The 11,806-nt window shown below is 37.9% G+C and overlaps 3 protein-coding genes across 4 annotated transcripts; 1 reads left to right on the forward strand and 2 right to left on the reverse strand.

The window, feature by feature from the left end:
* Nucleotides 1–2,192: 2,192 nt before the first annotated feature.
* LOC106323976 (uncharacterized mitochondrial protein AtMg00860-like) lies at nucleotides 2,193–2,690 on the reverse strand. Its single transcript, XM_013762010.1, has one exon. It carries the CDS (start codon nucleotides 2,688–2,690, stop codon nucleotides 2,193–2,195), a length of 498 nt encoding a protein of 165 aa, XP_013617464.1.
* Nucleotides 2,691–2,924: 234 nt separating this feature from the next.
* On the reverse strand, nucleotides 2,925–4,829 carry LOC106323977. The gene is made up of 2 exons (XM_013762011.1): nucleotides 4,362–4,829; nucleotides 2,925–4,256 (listed from the first exon to the last, which is right to left on the reverse strand). Exons 1-2 carry the CDS (start codon nucleotides 4,827–4,829, stop codon nucleotides 2,925–2,927), a joined length of 1,800 nt encoding a protein of 599 aa, XP_013617465.1.
* Nucleotides 4,830–6,679: 1,850 nt separating this feature from the next.
* Nucleotides 6,680–8,728, forward strand: LOC106322675 (rRNA-processing protein FYV7). 2 transcript variants are annotated; one of them, XR_001266490.1, is made up of 3 exons: nucleotides 6,680–6,958; nucleotides 7,176–7,699; nucleotides 7,841–8,728. XR_001266490.1 is itself a non-coding variant. In XM_013760776.1 (2 exons), the coding sequence occupies exons 1-2, from the start codon at nucleotides 6,799–6,801 to the stop codon at nucleotides 7,601–7,603; spliced, it is 588 nt and encodes a 195-aa protein (XP_013616230.1). In that variant the 5' UTR covers nucleotides 6,680–6,798; the 3' UTR covers nucleotides 7,604–7,786. The 2 variants fall into 2 exon arrangements, 1 of the variants encoding a protein (XP_013616230.1); XM_013760776.1 differs by lacking the exon at nucleotides 7,841–8,728 and having other exon boundaries at nucleotides 7,176–7,786.
* Nucleotides 8,729–11,806: the final 3,078 nt, after the last annotated feature.

The raw sequence follows: 11,806 nt of genomic DNA on the forward strand, positions 1-11,806 counted from the left end.
ACAAAGACCAGTAATAGATTATGAGGAGACATACTCCCATGTGGTGGATGCAACTACTTTTAGATTTCTCACAAGTCTGGTTATATAAGAGAGAAAATTAGACTTGCAGCAAATTGATGTAGTGACTGCATATTTATATGGTCCACTGGATAATGAAAGTACTAGAGGGTATTGAGCTGAAAGAACAACAAGTTCTCGAGAACAATATTGATAATCATCAAAGTATATGATCTGAATATCCTAGGAACCTCTGGATACAATTTCCCAAACAGTTGAATATCTCAAGAATGAGTTTGAGATTAAAGATCTTGGAAAACAAAGTTTTGTTTGTGATTACACCTTGAGTACATTAACAATGAAATCCTTGTGAATCGAATAGTATATACAGAAAAAGGTACTCAAGAGATTTAAAATGGACCAGTCTCACCCATTATCTAGTACATGGGCGTGAAATCACTTGTTTTGGATATTGATCCATTCAGTCCAAAGGTGGACAATAAAGAAGTCCATTTAGTCCTGATCACTTGTTTTAGATACTGATCTGTTTGGTCCATAAGAAGGACAATGAAGAAGCCTTTGATTTTGATTTATTTTATACTAACCAGCCCAAAGTGGGGTTATTTGGTTTTGTTGATTTGTTTTCAGACAGGTTATGTTTTACACATGGTGGTACACGCATATCACAACAACATCATCCAAGATTTCGTGTGTGTATTTGAGGTCGATGACTCAATATGTTCGATCAGATTGTAGCATGGCCGATGGTAAAGAAGAACCAACTATCATGTTCGAAGACGAAACATATTCTGTCCAAGATCTTCATCACCCACGGATTACAAAAAATTGGAGAGGTCCAAGGAACCTTCAGTAATGTCCAAATCAGGGGAAGTAATGTGTGTTATACTCTTTTTCCTTCACCATGGTTTTGTCCCAATTGAGTTGTATTTTCCTATATAAGGAACCTCTATGTCATGAATAAAGATACACTTTTTCATTATTTTCACGGACAAACTAAACCTTCTTCTGTTGCTCGAGTGTTTCACCGTCCAGGTTATTGCCGATATAAAAACTCGAACATGTGCTAATTTTCTTGGTCCACGAGAAGTCACCTACCTTTCCTTGATCTCCTTGTGAAGAAATGACTTGTGCCATTAATTTTTCCATCCAAACTCATTGATTGACATGAAAAGGCTCGTCTTGTCCCACTTAGCTGAGCTATAGCACCTCAAGCTTTTTCCTAGGAGGGGGACGGGATGCCGTTGCGTAAGATGTGATCTTTTGGCCTGGAACGCTTCCATTCACACAAGTTGAGAAGGCATGTGTTACGAGAAGCAATTAAGGCTAGGATCTTAGGAGAAATAACCGATTACAAAGGTAGAGATGATAATGGATTTCTCTCACTCACCCCCTCGATAATTTGATCTTTACACAAAGCGGTAACTACATAGAGGCTAAGGCCACACATGTGTTCCTTAGCATGATAATTATTCGGCAGATAACTCTGTCATTGTAGAAGTTAACTCGCCTTTCTTCACCCCGTTATCATCGTCTGTAACATCATCAGACTGATCACTATCTCATTTTCATGGTTGGACCGATGGTATTGGCCAGAGAGTGACGTCCTTTAGCACCTGAGACTTCCTTCTCAGACTAGTTCCCGGGAGATTAATTGACTGGTGAGATCTTTTCCCATCAGAACACAAAGGGCTTCTTCTGCTTGAGTTTTTGACTCTCCAGTTTCCTGAGATCTAGGATCTAGCCCTGGACCTTGGAAAGCGGTAAAGATAGATATATCACAGTTTGATGATCTGAGTCAATTAATCAACAACTTTGCAGAGAAGATGAACACAAAGATGACCGAGATTCGTGATCGTTCGATCCCAAAGTACATGTGCAGCTTTGTGGAGGCTTTCTCAGCGGAAGCAACACTTGCATTTCCTCCATGCCGGCCCCCAAATTTATGGTCGCTTTTGAAATGGGGTTTCAAGTAACAAGCAAGCTATCATCATCAATCACCGACATGGATTCATCAATCGACATATCCACTTATGCTGTTCTGGAGTGAGGATACGCTGTTCTAGCAAGAACCGAAGGCTCCGTTGATCTGTTTGAATTGTGAAACGCCTTCCCATAAGGTAAGGTCTCCACGTTCTGATGGCAATGACGATTGCTAACATCTCCCGTGCATACGTCTACCAAGCCTGCTTTTGAACTCCCAACGACCTACTCATGAAGGCAATTGGTTTCCCATTTTGAGCCAGAATAGCTCCAATACCGTCGCCTGAAGCGTCAGTCTGTATGACGAATGGAGCAGAGAAGTTTGGTAGCGCTAATGTTGGTGTCGTTGTCATGGCCGTTTTGAGCTTACTGAACGCCTCCTCTGCTGCCTCAGTCCATTCGAATTTGCCTTTCTTCAACAAGTTAGTCAGTGGCCGGGCGATGATACCGTAGTTCTGCACAAACTTACGATAATATCCAGTAAGGCCAAGAAAACCTCGTAATGCGGTGATGGTCGTAGGCGATGGCCAGTCGATCATTGCTTGAATTTTTGATTGATCCACCTTGACACCAGCACCAGAGATAATGTGACCGAGGTACTCAAGCTCCATTTTGCCGAACTGGCACTTCTTGTGTTTCACAAATAGCTGTTGCTGCTGCAGGATCGTGAAGACCTGGTGGACGTGATCCATGTGTTCTTCCCGAGTGCGGCTGTACACCAGAATGTCGTCGAAAAAAACGAGGACAAACTTACGCAGGTGGTGTCGGAAAATCGAGTTCATCAGGGCCTGAAAAGTAGAGGGAGCATTTTACAATCCAAAGGGCATTACCAGATACTCGTAATGGCCGTTGTGCGTCCTAAATGCTGTCTTTGGGATGTCAGGCGCATGAACTCGTACTTGGTGATAGCCTGCAGTGAGGTCGAGCTAGGTAAAGATGGAGGCGCCGTGAAGTTCGTCAAGCATGTCCTCCATCGTAGGTATAGGGAACCTATCTTTGATTGTCGCATTGTTGAGAGCGCGATAATCAGTGCAAAATCGCCAAGACCCGTCCTTCTTCTTTACCAAAAGCACCGGCAAAGAGAATGGGCTCGAACTAGGGCGGATCAAGCCGGCTTGTAGCATATCGTTGACTTGCTTTTCGATCTCCTCCTTCTGAAAATGAGCATATCGATAGGGCCGCACGTTCACCGGGTCTGAGCCCTCCTTCAGGGTAATGTTGTGCTCAATCTCACGCGTTGGTGGTAGCTGGGTCGGCGGTTGAAATATCCCGGGGAATCGCTCTAACAGGCGCTGCATCTCGCCGGCTACCGTGAAAACGTCATCGTTTTCTTTTTGGATACTAACAGCGAAATAGGCCTGGCCCATCTGTGCTTCCTTAGTGAGTTCTTCGGCATGGGCCTGTATGATTTGCCCATGTTGCAAGCCCTGGATCCGTTTGCGCTCTCCAGCCCACGTAAACTCTAGAGTTTGGGCCGTCCAACCACACAACGTCGGGCCCAGCAAGGATAGCCATTGAATTCCGAGAACGACATCTAGTCCGGTGAGGGGTAGGACGTAGAAATCAGTGGTGAAATCGTCACCGTCAACCGAGGTATGGATTTGCCGGTACACTCCATTACAACGTAGGGGGTACCCATCAGCGACTCTGACTTTGAACGGTTTCGTTGGTGAGATCTGGAGGTTCAGTCGAAGAGCCATTTTATCGCTTACAAAGTTATGGGTGGAGCCGCTGTCGATCAGCACCACTGTCCGAAGCTTGTTGATTGCAAGTGGCGTTCTGATGGTCTGGGGAACGTCCCACCCTGTAAGAGCTTGCAAGGTGATTTCCGGTTCCTCCTCCTCTTGTGAGATGGCTTCCTCCTCGTCTGCGTCTTCTCCCTCCATAAGTAAGAGTTGAGATTTGCGACATTTGTGGCCTAGAGTGTACCTCTCATCACAGCTAAAACAAAGCCCGAGGCTTCTTTTGCGTTTGAGGTCCTCCCAACTCAACCTTTTGGGTGTTGCAGATTCTTGATTTTGCACGTTCTGATTTGTTTCGACTTTTGGAACAGGCCGCTGGTTGTTGTTGGTGTATCGTCGTGCTCGCTGCAACTGATCGTCCCTCATTCTCGCCAACTCAATTGCTGATTTGAGAGTTTTCGGAAGGAACATGCGGATACTGTCGGATATGGAATCCTTTAGCCCCCCAATGTAGGTACCGATGAGCGCCTTTTGTGTCCATCCAGTTACCTTGTTCTGCAGTCTCTCGAACTCCCTCTAGTACTCACATAGACTCCCGGTTTGTTTGATTTTTGATAGGGCTTCGTCAAAGTCCTCTGCAGCAGTAGGTCCAAAACGTGCCCAAAGTTCTTCTTCAAATACCTCCCATGTGACCGGAATTCCCTCCTCACCTAGGATTTTTGACGTGGCCTGCCACCATTCATTTGCCTCGTCCTCCAAGTGGTAGGAAGCAAAATTGACTCTTCGATCCAAGGGTATCTCCTGGTAGGCAAAGTACTGTTTTGCCTTGCTTACCCATGATGTAGGGTCGCCTTGCTTGAATTTGGGAAATTCAAGCTTCACATGTCGCTGGTTGGGTCCATGCACAAGAAAGTTAACATTCTCGCCCCTTTGAAAAGTAGTGGCTGACTGGTGAACCTCGTGCCCTCGGCTTGCTCCAGTGGCGCTTGTTCCCCTATCGCGGTTTGCTCCCCCATCACGGTTTGCTGCTATTGTCTCGGCTTGGTGAACTCTCTTTGATGCGCTAGACCCGTCTTCACGGATGCTAGATACAGCCTCTGCCAACATCTGTTTGAAGGAGTCCTCCATCCCGCGAAACTTCGCATTCATCTCCTCGTCGATCTTGACGTTGAGCTTGGCGACCTCGTCTTTCAATCTATATATAATGATTTTAAATGCTTCGTAAAATTAATATAAATTTATGTGAAATAGTATTTATTATAACTTCCCGCTCCTAGGGCGGGCCAACCCTAATTTGTAGTATAAAACACTAATCTAAGCAAGATGTAGTCCAGTTGACCGAGCCTTGCTTGCCTAAAATGGACAGGGCCTTTGACATATTTTATTTTATTGGTAATTGTGTTTTTGTTTATTAAATTCATTTAAAAGTAAAATATATAAAATTAGTTTAGTTATTTTAAATTACAAGGTTGGCTATCTTAAATTTAATAGTATCAATATATTTAGTTAATCTAATTAAATAAACACTTAGTTTTCGGTTCATTTTGGTTTAAAACCAAACCAAACCATTTGATTAACTAATTTTTTTAAGAACATATACTTTTAGTTTGGTTTGGATCAGTTGATTTGGTTTGGTTCCAGTTTTTTTGCCACACCTTAGTTTTTCACTTTTAAAAGTTAAGAACTATTATAAAATGAAGGGAAACATTAGGCCGGGACGTTCGGGTCTTCGGATCAGGTTTGGGTCGTTTTCTCTCGGGTACGGGTCTTTCGGGTCCTAAACATTTAGATCCAATACGTACTTGTAAATTTTTGGTTCGGGTCTATAATTAAAATAGATTTAAAATACCCATAATTTTCGGGTTCATATCGGGTCCGGATCGGGTATTTAGGATATGAAATGACATAAAATACTCAAACCCTATCAAATTTAGTCGAAATTTGTCATATATATTTAAATTTTTACAAAATAACTTAAAAAATATTAATAATTTAAATAAAACATTTTTAACCTCTAAAGTTTATATTTAAAGCTTCATATTACTTGAAAATGCTAAAAAAATAATAACAAATAATTTTAACAAAAATATTTCAACTAGATCATAAAATAAAATATAGAAAATAGAATACAAAAAATAATAATTTTGGATATTCATGTTTTTAAGTTGGGTATGAATCGGTTTTTCTCAGATCAGATTTATTCGGGTTGGTTTTTTTCGAGTCCGGGTCTATTCGGGTCGTTTCTTTTCGGTTTAGTTTTTTTTTTGATAGAATCTTTTTGGATCCAATAGGTACTTATAAAATTTCGGGTCAGATATTATCAGATCGGTTTCGGTTCGGGTTTTCGGATCCATGTAAAATGTCCATGCCTAGGAAACATTCAAGATTTTCAGAAAATGTTTATTGTGGACAGTTATGATTCCAATTTACCAAAAATCTGACCGCTAAAAGCATTTTCAACCCACCTCTATTTCTACCCCTATAATAGCATCTAGAGGTAAAATCATTCAAATTCATCTCTATTTTTGCCTCTAAAATATAGATTGCTATTTTTTCCTCTATTTATAGAGTAAAAAATAGCATTTCTCTATATTTTGTTCTATATGTAGAGATCTTTATTTTAGAGAAATACATTGAAGTTAACTTATCTCTAACTATTATAAAATTTCTCTATTTTAGAAGTAAAAATAGACGAAGGGAATGAGTGGGAATAATGAATTTCTTATTATTCTTTCCAATTTACACATTTTACAAGAAATATTTGTTTTTTCATGATTCCTTAACATTCCTTAAAATTTAAGAAATAATAAACTACAATTACTGCTTATCGAATTAAAAAAAAAAATAGATTTTCCTCTTATTTTATTCCTCTTCGTTTATTTCCTTTTTATTTCTTATATTCCTACGACAAATCCTAATTGTAAAATATTGTGGTGCTTTCCGTAATTATAAGTTTATAATGTAGCTCTCTCAAAAATAAAAAGAAACAAGGGTATTGCTGTAATTATACTTAGACCCAAGTTTCCCCAATTCAGAAGACTCCAGACTCGCCGCAGGTTACAAATTAGGGTTCGTAATCTCTTTTCCTTTCGATCAGATTGTGGAGGATCACGCGAAGATGAAGAACTTTCATCAAAGAGATGAACATGACACTGATACGAGGAAGAGCGAGACGAAGAGGAACAAGAACATGAAGAGGTTGGGAGGCGGTGGTCTTTCACTCCAAACTTTTGCTAACTTGAAGTCGAAGAACAGTCACTACAACCCTGCTTTCATCAGTAAGAGATCCTTCTCCATGATCTTTTTTTTTTTTTTTGTATCATAACCTTGTGATAGAGTTAGCTGCTTTGTTGATGATTAGGAGGAACGTTAGCTTTAGAATGATGATATGATGGCTATGTTTGTGATGTTAAGCATGAGAAGATAACTGTTTGGAGCTCCTCAGACTAGGCTTGAAGTAATATTTATTACTTGCGCTAACTTTTCTCTTTTCAGAAAAGCAAAAAGAATTCTACAAGAATGCCAAGTATGTGAGCAAGTTTAGGAAGTCGCTGAAGCAGCAGAACTCTCATGAAAAGGATGAGATGAAGATGCAGAGCTTTCATGAAGAGGATGAGACTGGAGAGAGTAGCAGTAAGGTGGTTAATAAGGGTAAATCTCACAAGAGAATCGGTGTAGAGGAGGTGTACAAGCAGACACGAGAAGAGATGGAAAAAGCGAGGAGGGAGAGGGAGGAGGCATTTCAGGCGAAGAAACAAGCCAAAGAAGAGGCCGAGTCCCGGAGGAAAGCAGCAAAAGGGAAAATGATGAGGAAGACTCGACATGGTCAGCCTGTAATGAAATACAGAATAGAGCATCTTCTTGAATCTATCAAGAAGTCTGCTGAAAACGATGGAAAGAACCACATGACCAGCTCATGTTGATACAGTGTAATCCTTGCCTTTCCTTACAGATACTTATGTCCTTCTTGCCAAAGACATTACTACTGCTTCAAATTTTGCTTCTTGTGTTGGTTTGAGGTAAACTTTTGTAGTTTTTGGATAGTCTTTGCAAGTATCAGCCCATTGGTGTTTGCTTACTGTTTATCTCAATGATTTTAGCTGCTTCTTTGTATTCCAAACTTTAACACACAGACATGCTGTGAAATGCTTCTATCGCAGATGTGATTCTAACATCTTAGTGAAAACAATATGAAGAGGACGAACATATGGAAGATGAATCTCCAGTAGGGCAGCGCTCCCCAATGGGCAATTCCTTATCTCAAGCTTCTTTTAACTCTCACAGCCTGACAACAAGTGATGAAGCATCAAATCACTGTCCCAAGCAGATGCTATTGATAGCATACCAAGTTTCTTGGCATGTATCCCAATGTATTCATAGGCCTTGTCAGTTGAAGATCCTTGCATCTCTGAACTATGGCTTTGAATCCTTCATCAAGTGGCTGCTGTGTTAATCGCTCCATCACACTGAAGTGGTAACTAAAGCTGCTTTTGTAAACTGGACACAAAAGTAGATAACAGATTCAAGATTTGGACAGCTTTCAGACACAGAGACCAGACCTTCTTCCCTCAGAGCGAGCTATATTTGTTTCATCAACTATCTGCTCCAGATGGAAACACCCTTAATTTTCGCAGTTCCTTTTTTCTCTTTCTGGCAGTTCCTTACACCACACGAGGCAACAACTTTGAGACCTTTGTCCTCTATTGAGTCCATTACCTGAGAGACGTCTTATTTAGTAGTATGAAACCAACAGAGCGTTGAAACGTGGAACATTCAAATGCATGATACACAGCCATAGCTTCTGCAATTTCGAGCATTGACTAAGAAGCTCGACAAGATCAAGCATTTGGACAGTAGCATAGCTCAAGTTCAACGATGTAAGACCAGGACGAAGAGATTAAAGAAGTGGAATATACTCAGGGAGCACATCCGAAAGACCAGATAAGCTATTAAGTTGTTTCAATAGATGATAGTGACAAACGGATTAAACTTTACAAATTTACCCACGCGGTTTTTTTTTTATTTTGTCATCCTTACCCACACAGTTAATAAAGCAAAAAAGTCTATGTCCTATAGTGAAATTAAAATTTTCTATAAAAATAAAATAATTCATTTATTTGGTGTATATATTGGTATTACTTTATTTTTAACAAACTAAAATTGAAACGGAGTAACATATCTTTAACATGTGGTTAAATTTTTAATAATTTTTTAAATATAAAGAATTAATATATTTCTTCCGTCTCATATTTACTTAATATATTACATGATTAATGACATAACCTGTAAAAATTTATAGTCGTAAAATATCAATCGTAACTCGTTCCACTATATTGTAAAATAATATAAATATTAGTTAACTTTTAATATTTTATTTTATCAAGTAAAAGTATATTTACCAAATTTTATATCTAAATTTTTAAAAGTTATATTTTAGAAATAAAAATGATTTAATATTTTTAAATTGAAAATTGTAGAGTCTAGGAATTTTTGTTATTTTGTGTGTATATATACTTTAATCTACTTTAATATTTGTACTTTAACTATATTATCCCTTATATATTAAAAGAGAAACATTACAACATTTTAGCTATGAGACAAGAAAAAGGATTTATTTCAACATGAACTTTGCCCCTCGTACATATTCCTTTCCGAACTTTGTAGTAGTGCATATTTTATACTGAACTAAGCCAAAATTCAAATATACTACATGAATTTTAATGCATCGTGCCTTTTCATTCCCGAACTTTTAGTAGTGCATATTCTATACCGAACTAAACAAAAATTCAAAAATACTACATGAACTCTTAAATTTGTGCTTATATATGTATTGACCGTCAAAGGTGTTAGTCATCCGTTAATTTATCAAAACAACGTCATTTTGGATAACATCTATAAATCAAATAACTTTCTTGTATAAATTGTGTAAACATCAACTTATATATATATATTTTAGTTTAATCAAATAAATGTTATCAAATTTTTATTGTTTTAGTTTTATCAAATAATTCTATAATTACCTATGTTTTTTAATTTACCTTTAAAAATTATTATTTTATTAGTTTAAATTATTTATGATTAATTCATATATTTACTTTATGCTTGTCCAACAGTGTGAGAGTTTGAATTTCCCAAAAAATAAATTTTAACTTTACAGAATTTATCCAAGATAACGCGTTTTGATAAATTAATGGATGACTAACACTTTTGACGGTCAATATATATAAGCACGATTTTGAGAGTTCATGTAGTATTTTTAATTTTTAATTTTACAAAATTCATCCAAAATAATGTTGTTTTGATAAATTAGCGGATGACTAACACCTTTGACGATCAATATATATAGAAGCACGATTTAAAGAGTTCATGTACTTATAATTGCTAGAGATCTAGTAATGGGTTCATCAGATAGTGGGTACAAGGAATTACCTTCTTATCTGCACATGATTACAATGGCAAATCCTGGGACTTTAGCTCGACTGGAAGTTGATGCAAATAATAGATTTAAGTACTTATTCCTTGCATTTAGTGCTAGCATTACTGGATTTCCATTTATGAGGAAGATTGTGGTGGTTGATAGTACTTTCTTGCAAGGAAAATACAAATGAACGCTTCTCATTGCAACATCAAAGAATGGTAATTTTCAAATATTTCCGATAGCATTAGCTGTGGTTGACACAGAGAATGATGAATCATGGACATGGTTCTTCTGCCAACTCAGCTGCGTTAATTTCTGACATGCACAAGTCAATAAGGAAGGAAATTTCAGTGGTCTATCCATTGGCTAGCACGGGAATTTGCACGTACCACTTATAAAAAAACATCTTGTTATGGTACAGAGGGCATGATCTGTTTGGGTTGGTAAAAAAAGCTGGGTACTCTTTCGGGTTAGCTGACTGAAGCAACCTTCGAGATGATTAAAGCGTTGAAACCAGCTTTACATACATATTTGGAATGCGCTGATGTACATAAGTGGGCATGAGCTCATTTTAGAGGTGATAGATATAACATCTTTACAAGTAGGCCTGGGCATAAAATCCATAACCCGAAATCCTAACCGAACCTGAACCGAAAAATCCGATCCATACCCGGTCCGAAATGTAAAAAATATCTGAATGGGTCTTGTAAAGTGGTACAAAACATATCCGAACTCGAAGTGTTATTAGCCGAACCCGAACGGGTAATCCGAAAAACCGAAAAATCCGAAAAGATATCCGAAGAAACCGATCCGAATGTCCAAACTAATATACAATATAATTATATGAAACATGAATATATGCATCAAATATTGAATTTCATATTTATTTTGATATGGTATCTAACAATAAGTATTTAAAATTTAAATAACTACCTTAAATACTTAATTATATATAAATAAGTGTATATTTAATACTTAATTATATATAAATAAGTATATATTTCTTATGTTTTTCTTTTAAATTTTAGATTTTATTTCGGGTATATCCGAACCGATCCGATATAACCCGAACCTGAATGATATATGATTACTTTATGGGTTCTATGATGTGATACAAAACCGACCCGAACCCGATGTGTTATATCCAAACCCGACATGTACTTGCAAATTTACTAGAACTACGAGGTGTTATAAAAGAGAGCCGAAATCCAAAAAATCCGACCCGAACGCTCAGGCCTACTTACAAGTAACATAACTGAATCCATAAACAAGCTTTGCCAGGTGTGAGAAGCTTGCCAATTGTTCGTCTTTTAGAGTCAATCCGATAAATCGCACCAAGTCGTTGCTACTATCACCATCATCCTCATACGTCTTGGAGTTGGCTACATCAGGAGAAAGTTCACATCAGCCTTGTTTTAAGACAATTGACTTGTTCCTGCAATATTGCAATCTTTTTCCGTAATTCAGAATCATGTCTATTCATTCAAGCATTTAGCGTCTATGGTAGCTTCTAATGTTTTCTAACCTTCTTAGCTACACTAACATCAATTCTTTCTACTTTTTCAGTGAGGATTTTAATCGACTCAACCAACCCAAGTATGGCAGCGTTGTGAGCTGTAACCTACAATAGACAAAGACCAAAACATAACTCAATCAGCAACAAAGCATGTTCTACAATTTATTTCACAAACATTTGGTACATACCATT

This window comes from Brassica oleracea, chromosome C2, assembly GCF_000695525.1.
Source record: "Brassica oleracea var. oleracea cultivar TO1000 chromosome C2, BOL, whole genome shotgun sequence".
NCBI classification, from domain to species: domain Eukaryota; kingdom Viridiplantae; phylum Streptophyta; class Magnoliopsida; order Brassicales; family Brassicaceae; genus Brassica; species Brassica oleracea.